Raw genomic sequence first — 27,679 nt, 5'->3', positions numbered from 1 at the left:
CTTTTCCTCACTCACTCACTGTCACTTTTCTGTCGCTCTGTGTGACAGAAAATTAAATTCACTTGTGTGGAAATTACCATCTTATGTTCTTTATTCTTTTGTCATCCATATTCACAACGTTATCGTTGTTGGAAAACAGGTAATTCGAGAGAACTGGAATCTCAAGTACAGTGCATGCTTTGTTCTGTGTCCCTTACGAACGGCCGAACTGAATGTGCCCCAATCCGTGAGTATTGTTAGCCGACTTCGAGCACCGCCGGGAAATATACTACGCGTCCGGAATACCGATCAGGATCCAGATTTTGTGAATCGGACCGCAACGTCATCGCCGGCATCATCGTCGTCGTCGTCCTCGTCGTCATCATCATCGTCATCACCTGTCGACCATATTGCCGACAAGATAGCTATTTGTGTCAAGCCGTTCCATTTCAACTACGACCAAGCCTTGTATCTTATGGAGTATTTGGAATTTAACTCCCTTTTGGGTGTGTCACACTTTACATTCTACAATCACACCCTTGGCAGTCGAGCAACATGTGTCCTCAATCACTACATCGATGGTACCATACCCGCCAATCTAACTGCTGCAGACGCAGATAAACCTGAATTTCTTGTCAAAGAAAGCTCAACGCCAGATGGTGAGTTATTTGTATGTGTTTGTATGTTGTTCAATATGTAATGTGTGCATCAGTGAGATGTGATGTCGTAATTAAAACCTTATTATGAATGAGCATTTAGGAGAATTTCACCAGATTAACTTTCATTGAACTTGCGTTCTTTTCATGAATGCTTTAAACAATTTAGCGATGTAAAATCTCATGATCTTAGTGGACAACCTAGACTTCACTTAAACCTACAACCACTTATATTCTCATGTAATAAGGATATGATTAATTGGCGTGTGTGCGATGGAATATTTATCGGTTGCTGCGAGTGTTGAAAAATCGATAAATTCAGCTTATCAGCAACGTTTGCACTTTTAGCAGCAATCTTCTTCCTGAACCTTTTCGCAAACAGGAATGGTTGAAATTTGAAAATTGCAAGTCACTAGTCCCTAGTTTTTTACGGACTATGGCGCCACCTATTTTATTTTAAACATTTAACTTATATTATATCACTTTATGCGACAATAAATTTTGGAGAGTTCGAACTACTATATTCATTGCGTTTATCAACATAAACCACAGATATTTCTTACAAATTGCCTTCAAAGAATTGTGAATTAAACTCAAAAACTACTTTGTCTATGGTGAATTACCTTCAGCTTATAAATTTTGTATTTGTGTGGGCCTAAGTCAAGGTTGTGATCTGCGAAAAATCGAGTTCTTATGAAAAACGCAAAATACACTTTCTCCATCACATTCGTTAATCGTAAACTGAAACAGTTGACTCAAATTTATCCTTCAATCCTTTCGAAAAGATGATAGTAGCTACCGTAAAACCTATTTTATCACAAAGAACTTTGAATAAAAGGCAGGCACATTGACAGATGTATAGCAATATGTTTGCTATAGACTGCCAAAATTCTCTTTTGAAAGATCCTTCGTCACATATTTCGTTCTTAGCATAGCTCGTCCTTTAAAATCAATTTTATACAATAACCTATGGAAAATATATCAAATCAAATGGGGTGGCGCAACAGTCCGTTGTGAACCAGGGCCTAGTGACTTACAACTCGCAACCATTCCTGTGTGCGAGTACTGTTGTCAGGAATGGAAGGGACCTACAATTTAAGGCCGCATCCGAACTGCTAGTTTTGAGGAAGCACTTTTTCATGACAAGAAGTACTCTTGAAGGATTTGTCAATTCCTCGCAAGAGGCAGTACCCGCGAAAATTATTTTTTTTAAATTAAGGTGGCACCGGCAGGGATTGAACCCAAGACCTATTGCATGACAGTCCAACGCACTAACCATCATGCTACGGGTACTATGGAAAATATATATCCTACATTATATAGGAAACTTAGGTTCCAGGTTATTTCTAAAAATTATACACTAAAAACATATTTCTCGTTTAGTTTGACATTCGCTTTATAAACTGCAAATTCATTGGTTCAACGAAAATTTAATTGGTTCAACAAAAATATGTATTACATGTTTCGTAAAACGAAAACCTTTCTCTTTTAACTAAACTATTTCATACAGTTATTTTTCCTGTAAATAGTTGATGATAAGACCATTTTATTTAAGCTTTTTATCATTTCATGTACAATTTTCATCATTGTTTTAACGAGAAACGTCTCAAGAATGTCTTAACAAATATGTTCATTGAAAAGTATGTAATGTTTCGTCGTTCGATGATTCTTTTTCATGATTTACATCATAACTTAATGACAACATTTATCGCTGTGACATTTCGTTAATCATCAAAAATGTTTGGCCTCATCTACTTAGATTTATGAAGACATTCATAAAATAAAAAACAACAATCGTAAGCTAACGAATGCCAATTTTGTCAATCTACACAGTACTCATGAAAAGAAAGAAAAATTGCGTAAGCTTTAAAATGCATCTACGTATAATTTTATACATCCATAAAAAGGTTCCTAAAATTTACGAAAAAAACGTCAGCTGACGAATGTGTCTTATATCATTTTATTAAAAAATGCATTAACTCAGCTAAAAGTATCCTAAGCTAGTTTCTCTTTCTATCTTAACCAAATCTTATCTTTTTTACATTTATCAATTAATAACAAAAACTAACATCACGTAAAATATCTTTGTTTATTAATAACAATTCAACACTCTAGACTTGTTTCTTGCCTCTGATCCTAATAAATATTAGGTCAGTGTATTATCACCTCTAGGCACATCAGACCATTGTGTCATATCTGCAAATTTCTCATGCCAAAAAACCCAGTTAAAGAGAAAACCCCTACGAGAACCGTAGAAAGCCAGCTGGAATGGTCTCAACGACTTCTTCAATAACTTTAACTGGTCACTTTGCTTCCTCGATAGTGACGTAGATTCCAGCGCAGATATGGTGACACTCCTTTTGTTAGCTCGATTGATAAAGCCAATTTGCTTTCAGCACGATTTGCCGTTATTTTGATGCTGCTAATGAGTGTCATGACTCCTCCTGTACTTGAAAGAGTAAAGTATTCCATTAGACGAATCTTCTTTCGCAATAGTACAGTTACTAGAGTACTAAAAGATCTTGAAATTCACAAATCCGCTGGAACGGATAGTATTACCGCTATTCTTCTTAAGCGGTGTTCTTTGACGCTGGCAAAACCACTTCTTAAGCTTTTCTATCTGTCCTATTCTCCTGGTCTCTTTCCGAGTGGATGAAAAACTGCATTTGTCTAGCCTGTCCGTAAAAAAGGCGAATCCTTCTCCCCTTCTTACTATCGTCCAATAGCACTCATGTCCCTTTTTTTCAAGGTCATGGAAACGCTAATCAATTTTCAGATTAAGAAACATCTTGCAGAACGGAAGTGGAACAAATCTTTACATCGTTTTGGAGAAAGTAAGATTATTGCACTTGATATTTCAAAGGCATTTGACAGAGTTTAGCACCAAACTCTCTTATCGAAAATGCGTATTGATAAATGTCTTCTTTGTTTGGTTAGAAATTACCTTTCGGACCGTTCAATTTAAATAGTATTGGACGGGATCAAATCTGAAATCCACAAATAAATGCTGGTGCGCCCCAGGGCTCTTTTTTATCTCCGACACTTTTTATTATTTTTATAAATTATCTTTAGTCGTGTAGAATTTAATGCTTCGAAAATTTAATACTGTATACTGTCACAAAAGCATAACTCTCGCCCAATGCCACAATCCATGGGTGGTACTTGCATCTTAGAGATTGAACAACTATCAATCCAAGGTATGTGCATCACAAACCACTTGTTGCGGAGTGATCACATATTTGACATCGCCAAAAATGCTGCTAAGTGTTTAGGTTTTCTATGACGATGCAAGAAGTTTTTAACTCCTTCTGATCTGGCTATAATTTTCAAAGCTTTTATTCGTCCTAAGCTCGAGTATTACTCTCATATTTGCGCTGAAGCCTCAATAACTTACTTGAGTCTTCTGGATAGAATTGAAAAAAGAACTCTTAAAATGATAGGAGATCGTTCTCTCACCGAGACATTTGCTTCTCTTGAACACTGCCGCAAGGTCTCATGCCTGTCATTGTTTTATCGTTATTTTTATAAACAATGCTCTGACGAAATATCCAGTTGCATTCCTCCCCTTATACAATTCAACCGTAATACCCGTAGTGCTAGGAATGCCCATCAATTTACCCTGGAGCCTAATTTCGGACTTACTGTTAAGTACGGAGTTTCTTTCTTTAGCCGCACTACGAGAATGCTGAATGCTAAACCAGGCTCAATACTTCCCACTCAGTGCAATGTGCAGACATTCAAAACCGTGCATCGGTTTCTCTTTTCAAATCCTATCTTCATTTTCTAATTGCTCGCACTGTGTTTAATCATTATAAGGGTATTCATAGCCCCTTTAGTGTGCGCAAAACATAAAAAAATCTGTATTTTAATTAATAAAATTAATTCGTTAATAACACTAAAATTTCGTTGCGGAAAGAAGCACTACCTTAATTTTGGAAGACATTTCCTTGAGGAAATTCATTTTTAATTTTTAACTCTCTGAATTAAGTTTTTCATTGAATTCACGAATGGATTTAATTTAAAATATGTTTAACTTTTTATTTTTTCTATCAATCCTGGTGAAATTCCTATTTTTATTTTTAAAAATAAAATATATTCATCATTATATCCACGAAAACTATGTCAACTAATTCTAGATGCAAAATCACCTCATGGCGCAAATAATAATAATAATAACACACGAAAATACGAAAGCACCTATACTAAGCCAACTGTAACTATACTACCATGGGATTTAAGGATGCGTTCCCAAAAGGAAATACGCACTGAGGGTTTATTTGCAGCCCTTAATGATTGTTTATATAGAAATATGTATAGATATAGATATCTAGCTCTGGTGGATTTGGATGAATTTATAATTCCACGGCATGGGGATACATTAAACGAATTAATTAAGTAAGTTTTGTTTTACTTGAATTTAATTTACATACCTACAAACTATAAACTAGATACATTTTAAGCCATATGGTGTATAGTTTCATCTCAAAGACAGATGGAGACAGAGAGAGAGAGAGAAAATTATAAAATTAATTCGTTCTTGTATACTTTTGCCATTGCAGCTGGTTAGATAAGAGATATAAGAATCGTAATGCGGGTGCCTATTCATTCCAGAACGCGTTCTTCTATTTGCAATTTCAAGACGATCCATGGTTGTATGACACGAAGAGTGCAAATCAGAGATTACGAGCAGCACTAGTGACGCAAAGAAAAACAAGGAGGTAAGTACATATGTGAGAAGAGATACATATTTTAGCTCGAGCTACCTGTGCTTTGTATTTACGTAACTTAGTTGGATTTTAAGTTTGTTAAATTGGTTGTTAGGTATAATTATGGGGTGTAGAATGTTTAATATGTTATATAATCAAATTAAAAATGACACTCAAAAACTCATGTGATGTGTATTTTTGAGAAGTTTAATGAAGATAGAAGCAATTCAAGCTGGTAGCGCAATTAAGGACATACGGTGAGGTAACAAGGTTCATTCGTCTCCAAAGTTTAACCAAGAGTCATGAAACTCGTTAGCTTGACTAATAAGGGCTAGTTTGTCTATATAGTTAGTTGATGCTACTTAAATGTTCGATTCGAAAACAAGTATTTCAAACAAGCATAAAGATGAACTAAACAATGTTTATCAACTTGTGTTAACTCATTTATGTAAAGCTAAAAGAGGATTGGTCCAAGGATAGAAACCTGTGGCACTCCACTCAAAACATTGAGAAATGTGGACGAGTATCCATTGGCCAATACGCATTGTTGCCTTCCGCTGAGATACGAAAGAACAAGCTTACAGGACTCTCAAGAAGACCCAAACTTAATACGCAGCTTTCTACAAAGAATTAAGTGCTTAATAGTATCAAAAGCGTTTAAATAATCTAACAGTGTTAGTAGCAATGTAACATGATCACTGTCCATTGCCATTCTTATTTAATCAGTTACAAAAAGTAAGGCCGATTTCCAACTTCGCTTAGGTCGAAAACCAGACTGACAGGTACTTAACAAGTTGTTGACTGAAAGATATTTTTGGATCTGCACCAGAATAGTTTTTTTCTTTGAAAGAAACGGAAGAATGGGAATAATCTCAGCCTTCTTCCATTCTAAAGGAAACTCGGAAGTAGTCAATATGCTGTTAAATATGCATTTTATATGGAAGCAGTTGTCTCAAGATCTTTGGGTCTATTTGGTCCAGGCTAACAGTAGCATTCGATTATTGCCTCTATAATGTCTTCCCCTTGTATTCTTATAAAATTTAGAGAGCTGTTGATAGCAGTTGGTTCCTCTTCAATAAGGGAATGAACGCGTGAAGCAACGTTTAAGGGTATGGACGTAAACTTTTTGTTAAGAGCATCACAATCAAAGTCAACAACAGACTTTTTAGATTGTTTGTCAATACCGATTTCACGCAGGTTTTTCCATAATTTTTTTCCAGAGGTTAAAGAACCAATTTTATTTTTATAATAAAGTCTTTTTGCCGTTCTTACTATTATGACAACTTGATTACGCAGTCTGCAATACACTTTGTGGAAGTGCTCCAGTTTGTAACGTCTCCATTAACTGTAGACGGCATCTCGTTGTCATGAAATCGATGGCATTTTTTATCAGAGTAGAGATGTCGCTATTCAGCCAAGGTGGAGAAGTATGCTTAACGAGAAGGATTTTAATAGGAACTTGCCTCTCAAAAGGCTGATTGGCGTTATGCCGTAAAAACCTTACTTGATCATTTACATTTTGGATATGGTACAGTGAGTTACATTTTACGCAGTCAAAGTCCATCTACTCATGAGGCTTTGTTCTTCTTAATGTTCCTAAAATGTCGCATACATTTAAGATGGTCTCCATTTGTATTCTTTGATTGTGTGGTATAACGTGTTCCCTATGTCAATATTTCACGAAGGATTGTATTTTCCAATTTTTAATAATTTGTGTTCTTTGTACAGCCCCAAAGAATATCCCTTGTACATAAAAGATACAAGGTTGGCCCTAATACACTTCCTTGCGGAACACAGGCTTCTATTTCCTTTAGTTAAAAGTAATTTTGTTCCTGCGATTCCCTGAAGTGTCAGTTCGGTATTTCACTCCTACAAACTATAAACATCCTGGGAAGGTCTCTACTGTTCGTGCAAAATTTGTTTTCAAGTCCCAAGATCTAAACCTTGTCAAAAGCTTGATCAGTATCTAAGAATATAGCAGAGCACAATATTAATTTGATTTACATCAGTAATTTGATGTACTTAATCAGATCTGCTTCATAGTACTTAAAAAGCTCCGCCTATAGACCGTCATCACCGGCCGCTTTGTTCAGCCTGGTAATGGCTAGTTTAATTTCACTCTAGTTGGATCGGTGGAACTTTAGATCGTCAACCAAATGGATTTGACGTGGCTGCTGGAATCTTTGACCTTATCACCATTAAGCAGCTGGTTTAAATGATCTCTCCAGATTGTTAGCATTTACTGCGTCTCGACTACGGTATTCCCCTCGTTATCATTAAAGGCTCCAGGGCGACTAGTGAGTCCCGTTCTTTTCTTTTTGACTCTTCTATAAAAAATCCACACCTGTTTCCTGTTAAACCTTCCCTGGATCTCCTCGACTTCACGCTGCTCATGGGCATTTTTCTTTCTTTTGAGCAAGCGGTTCTCATCCCTTCTCTTGTCGAGGTAGAGCTGGCGGCAAGATCGTGTCCTTCTTTGCTGCCTCAATCTATATGTCTCGTTTTAGTTTTATTTGCTGAAGCACATTCGGAATCAAACCAGGGGTTCCTTGGTGGCAGTTGTGAGAAACCTAGCAGTTCCTTGGTGGCAGTTGTGAGAAACCTAGCACCTCTTCTGCAGCATTTCTGATGGATTGTTTGCAAAGGTGGCAGTGGGTCTCTGGGCACATATCTTCCGTTGTAAGATTTCTTACAAACTCTTTTGATACTCGGTCGGCAAAGTCATTGGCGGTATCCTCCGACTGCAGTCTTCCAACGTCTTCTTCTTCTCCTTCTTCTCCTCGAGCAACATGATCGATTTCGTTGCATGTTCGATAATCGGGGGACCTCCAAGTCCCTTTGTGGATATCTGGGCGGGGGAATCTGGTGCTAGGAAGTCGATAAGCCTGTTTTTCCAGAAGTGATGTCGTGTATGTCTTCCGATTGATCTACCAAAGATGCCTTCTTTACCAATTTTTTCGTTAAAATCTTCCAGGAAAATTTTTACGTAGTTTTGGGACATTGCTCATATGTTTTGGCAAGGAGCTCGTAGAATTCTTCTTTATAATTGTCTGGCTTTAATGCGGATTGTCGTCACTTTTTCGCTTAGGTACTTCCCGAAAGCTTAAACTCTTTGCCTTAGTTTCCCTTTGACAGCAAACCCACATCCAAATAAGCGCTTCCTCTAATCGAGTAGACACTTCCCATAGCAGAAATCACAGACTTCAATGTTCCTACTATCTGACCCATTCCATCGCATTTCCTGGAGGGCTGTCACATCAGCTTTGAGTTCAGCGAGGGCATTTGCAAGCTGCTCTGCTTTGCGTGGCCGATTGAGTGTACGCACATTTTTTGTACATACACGTACATGGGGGGTTGTCAACATTATCAGTCCGTTTCCAAGGCTATTACTTGTGTTTTAATCACACTTTACAATTTCCTTTCATGGCCGACTTGTGAGGCCTGCGCATGGCTAAGATCGTTGGAGCTGGTTCTTCAGAGTGATATTTGGTCTTTTGCTCCTACTTCCTGAGAAGGTAATTCAGGTGTCGCAGCTCTAACTGTGAAGTGAACTAACGACGTTCGGTTATTCAGCGGACACCACTAGGAAGGACCATACGATTTTGCACCACCTCTAAGTTTTATAAAACTTTTAAGTTTATTTCTGAGTTCGGTTCAATTTGTTTTACGGTTCACCTCTTTCGTTATATGTCTAGATGTCTAGGAGTGCTTAGCATTAAAGTCGCCACCATAAGGAAGTTATGTCCTTACAACTTTAGGAGTTTTGCATAATCTTCTTCAGTTGGAGACCGCCTCAAAGGGAAATAAGTAGCTGCTATCTTAAAAATATTCTATGTTATACCAATACAATTTATTGATACTTTGGGTCTTCAAAGTATGATTAGCACTTTTTTAAAAGACTGCTGATTAAATTTAAAAAATTGTTTTAACGTTTTAGGGTAATACCAAACTTTTTTATTAAATAATTTACCAAAATTGTTATGTATTTATTTAGAAATTAACTGCTCATTTTTTTCTTATTCTTTCTCTCAAAATAGACGTTCAAAACTTCATCCCCAAAAACAACGCTCAAAATATATATGCCGCCCTGAAACTGTTGTTGAAGCTGGCAATCATTTTGTTTGGGAATTTTCACCTGGAAAAGGTTCATTAAATGTACCACCCGATGCGGGTATATTGCATCATTATAGGGTAAGTAGAAATTTTATTTGCATAAATTAAGTTTAAATACTGATTTACATACGTAAGTAAGTCGAAAATAAATACAAACAAATTTGCTTATATTAATTCAAAGGGATAAGCCTTTACAATACTTAGAATATTTATGTAAATAGATAGGCACATAAAAATGGGTTTACACAAAAAGTATCTAGTGTGATAACATGGGTTTAAGGGGGGATGTTTTAGGTAGGAAGGTTGTGTTAAAAATTATTATCATTTGAATTTTTAAATGAAGAAAACCAGCAAAGGGCTTCGAGGACAAGATACAAGATATGTATCTGATAAAAAAAATGAACAATTTATGTCCTTGATCTTTTCCATATGTTCTTAAAACATAACCAAATGAAATTCCAATTAGTTAAATAATCATTTTATTTTCATTCAACATTATAATTTACTTCTATCTATACTTCGAGAGGTAAGGTAATATATTTTTGTCGTAATAAAACATGATTTCCTGCACGCAAATAAGAATTTAAATGGAATAAAATATTTATAGAAAATTCATGTAGGTAGAAGGAAAGACAACAAGTTGTTACAAATGTATTTCTCGTTCCTTATAGTCGAGCTTATGTATGTTTTAATATGTTAGATAAAAGATAATTATTTCTTTTTATCTATTTATTTGTAATTGTATCTCAATTAGAGTTCAATTAAATGCACGCTATAAATATTATCAGTGTCATATATTATGTAAGTACGAGTTCTTACCTCGACCTAGACGTAGACGTAGCAAAACACTATCGATTTTATTGTACCTAAGCAATAAATTACTTCATATGTAGTATAGAATGTGTGCTGAGTTACCAAGGAATGTCCTTGAAAGTTCGAACAAGGTGGAAAGTGGAAGCAAGAAGTGATTTTGTTGCCAAAAACTTCAGTCAATTTATCAAGATTTATAATATTGGTAAAATCGTCATGATATTAAAGCCTTACACATCAAGTTTAAAACTTCTGTGGTATAATTATATAAATCTTGAGGTACAATATCAATTCGTAAATGTATAATGGAGCTTAGCAATATTTGTTCAATTTGGATACGTTCATCTCATTTAATTCTACAAGAACTTCTTCTGGATAATCTTAGAATTGATACTTCCCTACGAAATGAAAAATGTCATTCTTTTCCCTTAAGTTCCAGATACTGCAATACTTAGGTAAAGCTGGTCTGTACGGTATAAACTCCAGGTTGAGTAATTCACTGCCAAGTCTGACCATTGTGGGGATTACGCTTATACTATTCCCAACCACGAAAATATTTTCTTTATTCCAGATTTTGGTTTATCCTGATGTTTATTCCACTTTCTTACTAAACGAGACTAAAGATCATTCAGAAGAATATAAGGTTCTTAACCAAACGGGACTCGGGTATCATTCAGAAGAAAATAAGCTTGAATTAACAATTTTTTAATGTAATAAGAAAATAGTTATGTTTCTAACATGAGTTCGTAGTTGACGTATTCGAAGGTAGATGAAATACTTTCTGAAATAATGCTTTAAGAGTTTGTTTACAGTTTCAACCTTTTTACTACCGAAACATTTGACAGGCATGCAGAAGTATACTTTTAACAACCGCTTCAAGCACCTTGAATTTGTTGCTTTCCACAATGTTTCCGTTTTTGAAACATCTTTCTATTCTCAAATTTACGTCAAGTATTACCCTAAGGTATTTTTATTTGCTGACACAATCAATAGTCTTGCTTATATGTCCATTTTTCATTGGACGCATTCCGGAATCCACTGTTTTAAAAACAATAACTTTTTAATTTTGTATGTATTAACAATTAATTTCCAAAAACTTCAGCGTCAGTGGTATAATCTGTTAATCATAAACTGCAGAATTTCCGGGGTATACGCAAACATAACCAAATCATCAGCAAACATTTCCTTCTTTCCAAGTTCATTGAAACGCTGATTTATTATCAGTTTAAGAAATATCTCGAAGAACGGAAGCTCCTTAATGACCAGCTGTATGACTTTCGTAGCAATAGGTCAACTGGTGATCTCATGATTTATCTCACCGAACAGTGGAACAAATCTTCACATCGTTTTGGAGAAAGTAAGATTATTGCACTCGATATTTCAAAAGAATTTGGTAGAGTTTGGCACCAAGCTCTCTTTTCGAAAATTCGTGCTTTTGGTATTGATGAATCTCTTCTTCGTTGGATTAGAAATTAACTTTCTAACCGTTCAATACAAGTTGTATAAGATAGTTTCAAGTCTGAAATTTATAAAACAAATGCTGGTGTTCCCCAGGGCTCCGTTTTGTCTCCGAATTTCTTCGTCATAATAAAAACTATCTCTTGTCTGCCACTTCTAATCCATTAAACTGTTTCGCTGACGACATGACAGTACCCTCAGCTTCAGCTTTTCATATTGGTTTCTAGATTCACTTCCTTGTCCTTCGGATGTGGAACTTCAACGAAAACGTATGATAAGCTCATTAAATTCTTATCTCGACAGCATTGTAGAATGGGGAATCAAAAACCGTGTAGAATTGAATGCTTCTAAAACTCAATGAGTGGAGACTAATCAACTATCAATGTGCTCTGTATGTGTATCATAGATAACCTCTTATGGAATTATCACATATTCGATATTGCAGGAATTCTGCTAGGTGTTTAGGATTTCTCCGACGGTGCAAGAGATTGTTTACCCCTTTTGATCAGGCTGTAATTTACAAAGCCTTCGTGAGTCTAAAACTTGAATGCACATCAGTTTAACTTTGAGCTCGATTTCAGACGTACTGTCAAATATAGAGATTCTTTTTTCTAACCGCAAATCGAGAATGTGGAATGCTTAACCCAGCTCTGTTTTTCCCTATCGTTTTGATATTTAAAACTTTAAGACCACTGTGTATCGGTATCTCCTCTTTAATCCATTAGTATTTTACTAAAACTCGCACTGTGTTTAAGCTTTAAACATGTTAAGGGTATTAATAACCCCTGAGTGCCTGTTAATTATATAAATAAAAAAAAGCACACTACCAAATTTAAATGATGTTTATAAACCATACAACTTAGAAAAGCAAGCTCCACGAATAATTGTATCGAACGCTGCTTTGAAGTCGACTTAAAATATATCGTGTTTGTTAATTTGCGTGTTAAAGCTCTCCGCTAGATTTCTAAGAACAAAAATATTATCAATGATGATGTAGTACCCGTGGCATGATGGTTGGTACGTTGAACTGTCATGCGAGAGGTCTTGGGTTCGATCGAATTTTTTCACGGGTACTGCCTCTTGAATTGACAAATTCTTCAAGAGTAATTCTTGTCATGAAAAGTGCTTTCTCAAATTCGCCTTTCGGATTCGGCTTAAAACTGTAGGTCCCTTCCATCCCTGACAACAGTACTCGTACACAGGAATGGTTGAGAGTTGTCAGTCACTAGGCCCTAGTTATCAAACCAACTGTTGCGCCACCCAATTTATATTTTTATGTAAACTGATCTTAAGCCTGCTTGGAAGTCTTGAAAACATGTCCCTGATTACTAATCTTATACGTTCTGTTAAGGAAATAAATTCTACAGTAGTTCGATTCGAAGCTTTCATTATTACCCGAGGTTTGCAGATTGGGAATAAGATTGCATCCTGAAATTCCTTAACTACTGGATTACTTTCCATAACTGTTTTAAAAAGCTTAATACACAGTTCTTTAAGTGTTACAGTTCCATTTCTTAACAGCTCAACTGGAATACCGTTTGTACCTTTTTTTTTCATCTATTAGACACCCCATATTTTGTTACAATTTTGTTAAAATGTATGTATAGAGTCCTTGAAAAGAGTGTGTAACGCAGTTGTGTCCAGATTTTTGAACACTGTTAAAACTTTTACCATTCAATATCCTGGTTTCTTCTTTTCTTTAAATTTAACCTTTAAACCGCAATGAAGTATTTTGTGATACATCTGGAGAAGACGTTCGGAGGTTCCTGAACCATGCATAAAATTTAATCAAACCATGGATCATAACCTGCTTTAATGCTTTTTTAACTCCTTTGTTATTAAGGATACTACGATTTTACTGTATTCACCAAAAAGATAAAGTTTGCATTTCTGTATCATTGAAACTTGATGTGTAGCGCTGTCTATTCGTCAACGCTTTTAAAAGTTATCAATAGTGTTGGAAATAACGATAGAATTTTCGAGTTCTTATCAATTGGAAGGTGATCTGAGTACTAAAATTCTCTTACCTCAAAATCAGTCACTTTTAGTCTTCGCCTATGATAGAATTATCAATCACAGGTAACTCCTCTCAGCAACAAAAGTAAAATTTCTAGAAGCATCGCTTAACCTTGTTAACCATTTAAAATTCAGAATGTTAATGAATCACATAATTTTAAAAGTTTATTCTCTCTTGTATTACAAGTGGCACCTTTATGTTATCCTCATTTGTCTACACTTCGGTCATCAGTCCAAACTCCTGACCAATTCTTCCATTCAGGTATCTAATAAGCAAAGCGTAAGAAGTTTTTATAGTGTGTCCATTATTTTTCAAACTCTTCTTGTCAATTGTTGTAGTTTCGGTACAAAAATAGTAAGAAAAGCATTTCAAAGCTCGTAGTTTTCTTGACTCCAAAGAAGCATCCGATACTTACCACGTAAGTATCGGATGCTTCCGATACCACGTAGCTTGTTTTCAATACTTGCGAACTAAGTTTTTGTGTTGACTGAATTTTGAAATACTTAAGACCTAACGGTGTGATTTTGTTTGTGAAATTTCAAAAATAAACGAGTGATTGACAAACAACTGGATTTATTTCAATACTTCTTGCAAAATCATGATAACGATATTTCTTCAAAAAGCTCAAATTATCCCATCAGGTCCTTCCTGACGATGCAAAAGAGTTTTAGTTTTACGAACTAAATTTTTGTAATGAGCTTCAACAATTCAATGCGTTGTTGTTTTTTTTTGTACGAGTAGTAATAACATAGTCAAAAAATATAAGATCTAATCTTTTAAAGTAGTTCTTGCATAAGTAGCAAACCATACAAAATGAAACCTGTTCCTGGAAAACTCTTTAGTTTCAATTTTAAATATTTTATATTTAGAAAAAAATGTGTCAATAAAAAATTTGCTCTTACTTTTTCTTCAGGAGTTATAATTATAACAATATTTATATTGAAACAATGTGTTTAACGTCAACTTAATAAATCATCACTTTCTTTTCTTTCCGTTCCTTTCCTTTAGGTGTGTGAATTTGGTGGCAATGATTGCATAAAATCCCCATCGATAGTCGATAGAACAGCAACTCGTTATGTCAATCGTCTGGTTGAACGTGTCGAATCAGTCTACAATTATCTCAAAAAACCATGTGATCTACCTGATTTACCATTGATTCCTGAAAAACCACCACCACCGGAACCAGCAAATGAACCCAAATATAAACCAATAATTCGAAGTCAAAAAGATGACAAAACTAATAACGTAAAAGTTCATCCGAATCTTTATAATATTAAACAACCGAATAAGAAAATTGATGAAGACAACGATGTATTAAATAAAAATGATAATGTCGATAATGTAGTAGAACCAGTAGTAGAGCCATCATCAGGACCTCCTTCACAACCTGATAATGACAATGAAGCACCACCCCCAACAGAAATTAAACGAAAAGTTATTGTCTTCGAACAAGATTCGAATGGTCAAACAAAAGTCAGAGTTAAATATGTTACTTAATTTTATATAAAAACAAATTTTCCGTTATAAGTGTTTTCATTTTGTTTTAAGATTTAACAATTTCTATTTTGTAATACTCTCATATGGAAAAAAGAAACCATCTAAGGAAAGAAAAATAATAAGTAAAGAAAATATTGGCATGATTTCGAGATACATAAATTTAAACATTAAACATATCATGCGTCTAATTTATGCCTGATTTAGAAAAAATAAAAGATATTTAGAGCCGCTATACACAAACAAATAGACAAATGAAATATATATATATGCATTCAAAACATACCACACACATAAAAAACTCACAACAAAAACATACATGGAAACCTTACTTAGAGAAAATACTGCTTAACTTACAAAACTATTTGCTACGAAGACACAAAGACCTTGGAATAAGGTTTAACTGATGAAATTACGGTTTTGTTTTTCTTTTCTTATTCTCTCTAGTCTTAAAAAAAATATTAAAAATGCTTGTAAAAAATATGAATTAAATAAAACAGATCTATTTAAACATAAATTAAAAAATGTAAGTGTTTTAATTTTAAAAGTTGCAGTGATGGCTAAGATTGAAACAAGCTGTACAAATGTGGGTAAACAGTGTACATTTTAGGTAGAAGGTTTGCTAATAGATTTAAAGTTGTTCCAAATTAAACAAATGGCATCAAAAAAGTATGTAAGTTATAAACAAGATTGAAAAACGACAAAATACCAACATCAAGAACATCCAAATTACAAATAACCCAAAATAGTTACATATCATTCACATGTAGGTGCCTGTGGCATTGCAGATCGGGTAGTTGATGATTATCTTAAACTTGGTATAGGCCAGCAATGCAACTTTCTTGCCATTTTGAATATCTTGTTTTACCTCCTCGTGGTGGCCCAGGGCAAGAATTTGTGTATCCCTATATACATAAGTTAGCTAAAATTGCAAGAGATTAGAACTTCCGCTAATGAATGATAACTCGTTGTCGACTTTTGGCTATTGTACCCTGACAAAGATTGATTTCTGGAATGTGAGGACGCTTCTGGACGCAGGCAGTGAAGGTCCGTACAATGCTAGATTCCTCGAATTAGAGAGAGAATTATTGCGGTGCAGGATAGATATCTTAAGGTTAAGCAAAGTGCGAAGGGTGGGATCGGGCAAATATAAGTCACCGACACGTAACACTGTACTGCTTCACTCTGGTCATGATCCAGGAAACGCTCGAGAAGCTAAAGCTGCAGTAGGGCTACTCCTTACAAAAACGGCAATCAGAAGCCTAATTTTGTGGGAGCCCCTTGGGGAAAGTCTTATCAAAGCTAGGTTTCAGAGTAGAGTTCAACCCGTCACCATTGTACGACGGAGTCATCTAGGAACCACCTATAACAACACTTCCCGCGGAAATATTATTTTGGTTATGGGAGACCTCAATGCTAAGTTTGACAGTAACAACAACGGGCTAAGGCATGTGATGGGTGTTCATGGTGTCGGCAATTGCAATGATAATTGTGAGAAGTTCATCGACTTCAGTAACCTTGTGATTGGTGGCACTATGTTCGACCACAAACCGTGCCATAAAATTAGCTGGGTGTCGACGGACAGGCAAGTGTCTTCCAACCAAATAGAGCACTTCGCGATTAATCGACGCTTTAGAAGCAGTCTCTTGGATGTCCGGAACAGAAGAGGCACCGACATATGGGACTTTCCCGTGACCACCACTTAATTATAGCTACCCTTGGATTCGGAGATCCAACGAAATATCACGAGCCCCCGAAATTCAACATCGCCAGACCAAAACATCAAAAGATCCGTCACCAATTAAGGGACCACCACCTGTCTCACGAAATAAAAACAATAAGCAGCACAATATACGACGACATCGAACACCATTGGAATGCTGTGAAAATGTTTTCATTTCAGGTGCTGACAGAATAGTCGGTCGGAAAGAAGGAAGCACCAATACTTGGCTTTCAAAAGAATCTTTGTCAAGGATCAACGAACGCAAGCAGTAAAGGGCTCGAATAAATGCTGCACAAGGAGAAGAAAGAAATGAGCTGGAGTCCTCGTAGCACATGAAAAACAGAAAGGTTCACCGCAGTGTGCGCCGCGCCGTGACAAGCAATAATAGACGGTACTGTGATAAGTTCGGTGGATGAACAAGTCAGAAGGTGGAAGGGAAACTTTTCTTTGATTTTAAACCGAGTGTTTGCAAACAACGTACAGCCGATGCCTTCTGAAGCGCCTAAACAAACTAATCCGCACCGCACCTCTCAGTAAAAAAAAATATTAGCAAAAGTCATACTGGAACGCATCAGAGAACACCTTGAGGCCACACTCGATGTGGCTATGAACATTAAGTATGTCTGGTAAGCTTTACGGAAGAGAGGCATCCCAGAAAAACTAATTGGCATTATGAAGGCAACATATGAGGGATCGAAGTGTCACGTTCTGTACGATGGTAGATTGTCAGCTGGTTTCAAAATCTGTAGCGAAGTCAAACAGGGCTGTATTCTTTCGCCAATATTGTTTTTGTTGGTGATAACCGATGTACTGCGTGCAGCTTTGTCAGGTAGCGGAGGGATCCAATGGACTTTGACATCGTCAGAATCTCAGAATCATGAATCTGCATCAAATGACAACAAGTGTGTAGAGAGAAACGGAAGTTGTGGGGCTGAAAATTAATTAATTTCGGCAAAACAAAAATGATAAGCCTCGGAACCCAACCATTCTCTCAAATAAACGCCCGAATCAGCGCGAGGAATCAGCGTCACTAGGCAACAGTTGGAGGAAGCTGAAACACATCTCCGCTTACCGCACACAATGGCGCTTAGGCGTAGTAGAGGCCCTTTGCTTCTTAAGGGGTTCACAACGGACTTAACAGGTCTGAGGACCTAAGTAAGTATGTTCTTTTATGAGTGTTGCTTTGAATGAATAAATAAATATGGAAATCAATTACCTTGACTGTAATTTATAAATATTTTCCCTCAAGAACTTGAATAAACCCATAACAATATTCAGTTGGTGTAATTAGTGATTGCATTTTGACAATTACAATTATAAGTAATTGAAATGTATATTTTCTAATTGAAATTTCAATTACTAATTACTTGTAATTAATGTGAAATTTAAGATAAATTACAAAAAGTAATTATTTATAAAGAAAAGTAGATAAATATCTCAAAAGATAACAGATCTAAAAACCCTCCATACATATCCCACGGCTGCATTGCAAAGTGCAGTAAGTATGATTTTTGAAAGTTAGACTTATTTGCATTCGGCTTAAGTTCACTACACCGACCGTAACCGAGGAGAACCACTCTAGAGAAGATGAATTTTCACCCAAAACCGTTGTATAATCTAAGCTGCTTTATGTTCCAAACGACGCACGTAGTCTGGTCTGAGCACAAGGTATTGTAACGACGGGAATCGACACAGTGCGCTGGGTGATTCATTTTTGTAAGAGATTTGACTTTAAAATAACCCATGATGTAAAATAGAAAAATCAAGTAGCTTCGATGCTAGCTGTTAAGAGGTTATTAGGGTCAGGAAGGTAAGTTTCCGTTAATTTAAAGCTAATCCAACTGAGGAAAACCGAAATAAGTTCAAGAACGGAAGAAAGGAAGGCCTGCAACGCTAAAAATTACGGCAAAAAATAATGCAATGTCCCAAAGGCAGTAAAAAAATTTGGTCATTTGTACAAAATATGTAGAATTTTTCCTCTTCCTCGGTTCCTACGGTCGTTGTCAATGACACTATATTTGTTAGCTCTTAAGAGAAAGCTAATATCTTTGCTAGGCAGTTCGCCGATAATTCAACGCTGCCAGTGAGTGTTATGAATCCGCATATAATTGAGCCAGTTAGTGATTCTATAGGACCAATCTTTTTTCGCACTCGTACTTTTTCAAGAGTTCTTAAAGATCATAACATTCATAAATCCGCTGTTCCGGATGGTATCCCCTCTATTGCTAGTAAAACCACTGCTTAAACTTTTTCATCTGTCCTACTCCTCAGGTCTCGTTCCGAGCGGATGAAAAACCTGAACAGCATTGTACAATGGGGAATAAAAAACCGCGTGGAATTTAATGCTTTAAAAACCCAATGATGTCTTCATCTTTAAAACGAGATATAACCCCCTTGCCACTATCCGTTGATGGCACTTGCATCGAGGAGACTGAACATCTCGATATTCTCGGTATGTGTATCACCAACCACCTTTTGTGGAAAGATCACATACGCGATGTCGCCAAAAATGCCGCAAGGTGTTTGGGTTTTCTAAGGTTATGTCAAAAGTTTTTCTCTACAAGAACTATATACGTCCAAAGCTTCAGTATAACTCCCATATCGGGGCTGCTGCTCCTGCAACTTACTTAAGCCTCTTGGAAAGTATTGAACGTAAAGCATTTAGATTGATAAGATCATTTAGGTCGCTTGAACATCGTCGAAATGTTTCTAGTCTCACCCTCTTTTACCGTTATTTTAATAGTTTAAGCTGTAGAGAAATAGCCAGTTGCATTCCTCCCCTTTAACAGTTCAACCGTAATACTCGCACTTCTAGGAATGCTTATCAATATACCCCGAGCCCAGCTTCGGTCGTACTGTCAAGTGCAGAGTTTCATTCTTTAGCCGTACTGTGCGAATGTGGAATGCCTTGCCACACTCTGTATTTCCCAGCCATTGCAATATTTAGGAATTCAACAAGCCAATGTGTACCGACAGCCCCTATCAACCCCTCTCTCCCTTTCCTAGTGCTTACACTGTGTTTACATAATAAGGAAGTATTATCTCATTGGGTGTGCGTTGGATTTATCACCACATTGATAACTCCAATAATGTAGGAGGTGCAATTCTTCCAGCAATCAAAAACACTATTCTTTGCTATCAGAATGACAACTTTAAGTCCACCGATATTGAAGTGCTATGCATGAATATTAAAGTGGAATGTTGGGATCTATTTATTATATTGGCTTACATACCTCCGAAAAATTGAAGGACTGCCTAGAAAGTACCTATGTACTTTTGGGACCAGGAGATGAAATTTTGATCGTAGGTGACTTTAACCTACCATACCTGAATCGGGTTAGAATTGATGACTATAACTTCAACGTTCCTGTTTAAACAACAAGCAATATTGAGCTTTCATGGTATGTCTTCATGTGGATTGAGCCAATTCAACGTAGTACAAAATCGTTTAGACCGAACACTTGATCTTGCGCTAAAACTGCAGTATACACATAAGCCTCAGCTGTTAAACTAATAGATGAAGATCGATTTCATCCCACATTAGATATTGCGAGAGCTGATAAAGATTATGAAACTTTATGTAACTTTATACAATTCTTTATATTTTGTGAGAGTTATATTTCTAAAATATAAAACGACCTTAAATCTAATCCAGATAGTTTCTGAAAAGAAAACTAGTGGCTACCGTAACTCTTTGTCAAATTTATCGTTAACTAATTATGAACCCAAGGCTATAGCAAATATGTTAAAAACTTCTTCAAAGCAGCTTTCACAAATATAAACTATAAACTGTGTTTATATCTGTATACAAGAAAGGTCCTAAAAATGAAGTAAGACAATTCAAAAGCGGTTTTCGAGATGTCTACTGATCGATATGAAGCAACCATTTTAACTAGAAAGTTTAAAGGGAAAGTGGTCCTGTTGCCATGTATTTTAATGATACCATCACATTACACTTTCCGATTCGGGTAGCTTTTTGTTTAGTGACAATACTTTGTTATTATCAACCAACTTCACCATGTCAGGAAGGCTGACACAGCAAAGGCTGCGTGGGACAAGCTTAGACATCATCAGGAAAAATGGACACTAATCAATAAGGTAAAGCTCCTACGAAAAATATGTAGCTTAAAATTGGAAGATTCAAGCATGAAGGAACACATTCATACATTGACTACACTTTTCGAAAAACTAGCAGCATTGGGTAAAGATCAGTAGTCGGAAAGTTGGACTATTGCAATGGTTTTAAACCCAGGTCATACGGTACACTTGTTACATGGATCTAGTAGAAGCAAAGTTACTGGAAGATTTTTCAAGGCCAAATAAGGGGAATGATAATACTGCACTAAAAGTATCTAATAAATATTCGACTCTACTAAATTTTTCTTTTGTAATAAAAAAAATATACATTCAGTATCAAAATTCGTAACTTCTGCCAATAAATTTTGTTTTGGTTTGAGTGACAGGATGTATAAAGGTTGGATTATTGTTTCAGGCGTAACAGTTCACATAACCAACAACCTTAACAATTTCACAAGCTTGGACTCAAGTCATAAGTGATAGTGGCAAATGGTGAAGAAATTATTCCGAAAGGAAAAGGAATTTGTAAGCTTCATGTACTGAACGGCAATAACGAGGAAGCAACAATTCAAATCGAAGACGTTCTATACATCCCTGATCTTCAAGGCAGCTTATTGTCTGTAAAACGAATAACAGATAAAGGATTTGCGGTATGTTTCGGAAACAGGATTTACTCAATCAAGACAGATAAAGGACAAGAGGAAGCAGTAGCTGACTTAACCTATACAAATTGAGGGTTAGATTCAACTTTAACAATTCAAAGGCACTTTTTTTGAATGACAGAAGGTCCCCCTTAAATAATTCACAATAATGTAATATGACAAAGCACGTAAGCCACATAAACGCTTGGCCGGGTCAGAGTCTATAAATGATAATCTAAACTGCATTCAATTTAAAACTATGTTCTTTAACAGCTTAGAATAATTAAGATTATAAGTATTAATAAAAATCAATAAAACTGTATTTTATAGAAAATTATATTACCTACATTTGAAACATCTCTGACCCTTTTTTACATGGAACATGGAGCTGATATTTCTATCTATCATACCTATTATAATATTTTCAGTTAAAAACATTTATCCTCTGCCAACAATTTTTCTATACAAAAAAATATACCTTTTCTTCAACTAAACCTCTTACCAACCTATTTGCTGAAATATGATAATTTTTCCATTTTTTTGTATTTGAGGTCCTTTATCTCATTCCCTTTTAGCCACTCTCTATAACTTGGCCATTATGCTAATTCTTAGAAGACAAATCGAAAGGATATTATTCCCTTGAGCAGTCATTCAAAACATGATAGGCATACGTACCTGCTCCTTACTCTTCTCTTCTGCAACCCTATTCTAGGAAACATTTTTTTTTGTATGTCCTTTTTAAAATAGAAGTCATTCTAGTTCCTTTTTGTGCACAAAGAATTTTAAACTGGACACACTTTTTCGAGAAAAAATGGATGGCTTCCTACTTATTCAGGTTGACATAGAAAAGGAAGGATGTTTTCGTGAATGAGGGTTGGGGTGGGTGTGGTGGTAAAGTCATTCTATGGAAACACTAGAAATACATCACTCATTAACACACGAAAACCTCATCCTCTTTTTTGAATGAAGTGAAAAACACAGAAGCTCAACAAAATTTAACAAAAAAAAGAGACCCATTAAAAATATTTCATCTAGAGTCCTTATTATTTCATTACTTCTTTGAGAGAGACGACGATGATGATGAAGATGAAATGAAATACGTTTTTTTTGTTTTGTATGTTTAATGTTACCCCGAGGATACTCCAAATAAGAAGTGTGCTCGCATGCGGCACCTTTACTTTTTAGTAGCAAGTGGTGGCGACGGCGTGTTCGTGCATCCTTCCATGAATTCTCTGCCTGATGATGAATATGGCTTGGCTGGGAATAAAGGAAAAACTTTTCACTCATTTTCTGGCAACGATAAATTCGTCCTTATATACCTTAACATCACATCACATCATAGTCCGCATCCCTTATAGGTACCTACCTACTTTTTATAAAGTCCTTAATATGAATCTGGCAAATAATTCCCATCCTTGTCGTAGTCGGTCGTTGCGTTGTCGTCCTTTGAGGTGAACAAGAACGAGTGTTTGTTAGTTCTTATACTTACGTATATATAGGGAGAGATATTAAATTTAAAATAAACTCCTTTGCCAGCGAAAACGAATTTAATTACATTCTTGCCTCAAAACGGGAGAGAGAGGTGAAGAGGGTAGTAGAAAGGGAGACAATCTAAGCTTATAAGACCGGTGCGACACTTTAGAGAAAAAGATGTCATTACGTGCTTGTTATATTCTGTTTGTCTATAAAAGCGATTTCTATGGATCTTTTTTTTTTGTGTATGAGTACGTAAATCCTGAATGTCCTGAATTTTCCCTTTTCTGCCTTTTTCTCACTTTTTTTTTTTTTCTTTTTAAGTGAAAATTAAAATAATTTTCCTCAAGGATGAGTGAGGGTATCGGTACCTATGTATATCCTTATCCATGTTATGGTTTAAGAAAATTTTATTCCCACAACGATCAAAATTTAGTTTGTAGTAATAAGATTTTGGACTATTTTTGTGTCTACATCTGTAGGGATGTACTTTGGGAAGGTAAGGTGGATTCTTGCATAACCCTTTGGTAGTTAAAATTGGGGATTGGTTTGTTATACAAAAGGAGTTGGTAACACAAGTAGGACAATATTCATTTTCATGAAGATGTAGGAAATTGTTGTGGTGCAATTATGTGGAAGTACCGAATGGCTTTTGGCACTTTTGCAAGAATTATACGAGGAATTTTTCTATTAAAAATAAAATCATGATGGAATTTTGGGTTGGTTTGGTTGGACTTAAACAACTCTGTTAAGCCGAGACAGTACAGTTCTATTATTATATTTTTGTGGCATATCCTATTTTGGTGTAAGATTTTTTTTTAACCTGTGTCTCATTTCAGAAACTCATTTTAAGAACAACTAAATTCGCGGTAGAACAAAGTAGTACACTTAGGCGTATGCGCTTTTTTTTCTTATATAACTTTTAACACTTTTTAAACCTTAATTTATTTTTTAATGGAATAGTTAAGAAGTTTTCATGAACAATTTACTTTTACCTTTGATTTTTAAATTTTCTTAGGATCCAAAAGTCGAGTCTTCAGAAAAAAATGTATCAGAAAATACAAATATTTGTATCAACTTAATTGGTAAAGTTTGTTGGTATCTGTCATGTTTATAGAACTGATTTATGAGGTAGATGCATACATGGGTTTCTGTTAGAGACATTTTTGAAAATAGAAGAATCACCACCGTGTTTTGAAATTCATGTCGATATTTTTGGTGGTATTTGTTCAAGTCCAAAATTTGGTCCAGAGATGTTTGAAGATTTTAAGGCAGGTTTGGAGATTAAGACGGGGGAGGGAGGGAAAAGGTATGAGATTCAAATTTTAATGCTAGTCTGGAAGACTTTAGAGTTTATTGATTAAAATGACGAATGTCATGTGAAATTCATTTTGTCCCGCTCAAAGAAGTAAGAAGCATGCGTCAACATGGCTGAATTCAAATTTTACATAGTGTGAGCTCTTTGATTCTACGTACAATGCTTATCGTAAATATCGTTCAACTAAGACAATCCTTTCACCCGCCTACGTCGGATTTGTGCTATAATGCTGTCTGATTGCTCCTTATCGCCTGCCTATATAGTTTATCACTGTCTGGCTTGATTGCTGTTCGTCTCTCCTTGTCCAAAACATATCCTTCCCTTCAACTTCCCAATTGAGCTTTATCTAAGGTGTTATACGACCCGTGCCGATGATCAGCCAGGCTGAGGCCCCAATTTTTAAAAATAACTCAGTCATTTATGGAGTATCCGGATACCAGATGACCTCCGGATTAGCTAGCCTCATCTGTGTAAGCGAATCTCTGCACAGATGGACTCCCCCTTTACTTCGCCTACTCGTGGGAACTAAATGAATAGCATAAAACAAAAACAAAAAAGTCAAACTAGTACCGGTACTCCAGCTACACCGGGTGGAAAAGTCGGCTGTCGTTACACCTGTGCCAAGCATCGGAGAAGGAATTGTGCCAATTCACTGCCCATCTTCTTGTGCGGTACAGGATGTATTATTAACGAAAACGCTACCTCAGGTCGGTTATGGAAAGTTCGTGAATAATGATCTTTCCACTACAAAAGAGAGTAAACCTTTTCACGATGCTCCTAGTGGTGGTGTCCATAGGCGTCGTGAATAACGACCATGCCTCCACTACGAATACCGCCACCCAACATAGGATCTCTTACAAACAGCGGTGTTATGCTATGAGGATTCTAAAACCCTCTGGTTCAACATTGGTTAATGGAAGTAATCCCATCTGTAGCAAGAGGCAAGAGTGGGCTTAATCCAAACTAGACAAAACCAACATCAGCTACGGCTCCACGTCAAAGCGGAAAAGGTCTTTGGAGGAGTCCACTCCCGCCCCAAAAAAGCCTAAAGTGCAGAACACTATCACTCCCAACACGGCTAGACTACCTCTCACTAGATTAGAGAGAGACTAGGTATTGAACGATTTGTTCCTACTTTAACTAGAAAAAAGTCGTTTAAGCTTCCATGGTTTAACAAAAGAACACAACATTTAGAGAATGCTTAAGCTAAGGCATTTAAGCGTTATAAAGTAACAAATTTGTCTGAAGATCGTGCAGTTTTTATATGGACAATATATTATAAATTCGGAATCAAATATAAAATAATACGAGAAAAATGAATACGAGGAACTTACATCCAATGATATTCTGTCCTCATGTGACCTATTTGCTCGATTCTTTCAAACTTCTTATAATTGTGTCATTTTTACAAATATCAGCAGCTTCTATCCAGATAAAACTCCTTTGATTGATTTTAAGAACAGGATGCTTTGGATAGTTTAAAAAAAATTCATGTGTCAAAAAAAAACCCGGCTTTCATATTATTCCTCCTATTCTTTTGTCAAAATGTTCGAATTCATTTTGTAGTGTTTTAACCCATATTTTTAATAAATCTTTACAAATTGGTGTTTTTCTTAATGAATGGAAAATATCTTATGTAGATCCCATTTACAAGAGTGGTTTTAAGCACTTAGTGAAAAACCAATATCAAAACTTTCAGTTATTCCCAAACTTTTTGGAAAAAATGGTCACCCAGACTTTATTTTGCTGTCAAGAATTTCTTGTCTCGAAAACAACATGGTTTTGTAATCAACGTCTACTAATTTAAGTCTATTTGCAAATTATTGTTTTAATCATCTTGAAAAGGGTAGACAAGTTAATGTCCTGTATACTGATTTTGTTAAAGCCTTTGACCGCCCTCATAATGGTCTTCTCCTACAAAAGCTTAAGATGTTAGGATTGAATGCTTCATTTTTACAGTGTTTAGATTCATACCTTTCTGATAGAAAACAGGCTGTTAAAATAGTTGATTGTGTTTCAAATCTTATGGAAGTGGTATCGGGTCTTCCACAAGCCAGTCATTTGGGTCCACTTTTTCTTAAATAGTTCGACTACAATCATCTTCAGCTAAATTACGTAAAGTGTAAAATTTGTACTCTATATAAATCTTCATCCTTTTTTGACTTTGAATATAAGACTTAATCCGAACTATCAATTTGGATTTAGAAATTAACATTTTACGATAGACCATCGTACCTCGAACTACGGGTGTGGAGAAAAAGGCATTTAAGGAAAAAACTGCTATATCTTAGATGTTGCTCAAGCGTTTGACAAAGTGTGGCAATTTGGGCTTGAGTTTGAACTGCAGGAAGTACTTTAAAATACTAAAATCAAATATGTTAAGAAAGGAATCGAATACATTACAACCAAAACTACGCAGCAATAAATGGAAGCCCGTAATCCGCAAGGAAGGGTGCTAAGACCAATCTTTTATTGCAGGGTATACCAACGCTATTATGACCATCTTTTGCTGATGATAGTATATTATTAATGTCAGATATATCCGATGTAAAGGCTACACAAAAAATTGCTAAATGGAATCAAAAACGTTGTAATAAACTAAGGTGATGTAATAAGAGCAAAGCTTGTTTGGACTTACGACATACAATTATGGGTACAAATTAAAACAATTCTGAACCCATCATAAAATTCAAAAACAAAGTTATTCGTGGAATAATAAAGAATGCCCTGGTTATATAAGAAACAACGATCTACATTGTGGCCTTAAAATTGAAAAGGGTTAAAGACGTGGTTAAAAAACACTATGTAATAAATAATCAGCTACTGGAAAGTCATACTTACTTCAAAATGATGACTTTTTAAAATGTATAAAGAAGATTCAAGCCTCATGAGCTATGGAAAGCTATGGAGAAGTATTACAATATTATTCTTTTCTTGGTTAAACGGTGGTTTTAGTGTGGTTAGAGTCTCACGCTACTCTATACCGCTCCTTACAAACATTTGCAAACAAAATCCAGTAATTCCAAGCATTCTTTTCTCCTGATACCATCAACTATTCGGTTGTTTGTCAGCTTTGGAAGCTTCAAATATACCGCACCACAGATAAAGAAAAAGCAGTTGTAAAATTTGACTAATCTTTGCCATGTTTTTAGCTGCAGTTTTGAGATTTTTTCTACTTTTTCGGGAATTATGTGTATGAATATATGGTCAAATA

At 35.8% G+C, this 27,679-nt stretch overlaps 1 protein-coding gene across 2 annotated transcripts in view; it reads left to right on the top strand.

Annotated features, from left to right (window-relative positions):
* The window catches only part of LOC129954077 (uncharacterized), a 44,975-nt gene extending 29,217 nt beyond the window's left edge, over window positions 1–15,758 (top strand). For both annotated transcript variants that reach the window (XM_056067731.1, XM_056067730.1), the window contains exons 5-9: window positions 140–638; window positions 4,772–5,030; window positions 5,195–5,353; window positions 9,379–9,532; window positions 14,748–15,758. In XM_056067731.1, the coding sequence (XP_055923706.1) occupies window positions 140–638; window positions 4,772–5,030; window positions 5,195–5,353; window positions 9,379–9,532; window positions 14,748–15,236 (1,560 nt within the window). In that variant the 3' untranslated portion in view covers window positions 15,237–15,758. The remainder of the gene's footprint in view (window positions 1–139; window positions 639–4,771; window positions 5,031–5,194; window positions 5,354–9,378; window positions 9,533–14,747) is intronic.
* Window positions 15,759–27,679: the final 11,921 nt, after the last annotated feature.

Source organism: Eupeodes corollae, chromosome 1 (assembly GCF_945859685.1).
Source record: "Eupeodes corollae chromosome 1, idEupCoro1.1, whole genome shotgun sequence".
Taxonomy (NCBI): Eukaryota; Metazoa; Arthropoda; class Insecta; order Diptera; family Syrphidae; genus Eupeodes; species Eupeodes corollae.
Note: the sequence above shows the minus strand (reverse complement) of the source record. Positions and strands in the feature narration are given on the sequence as shown.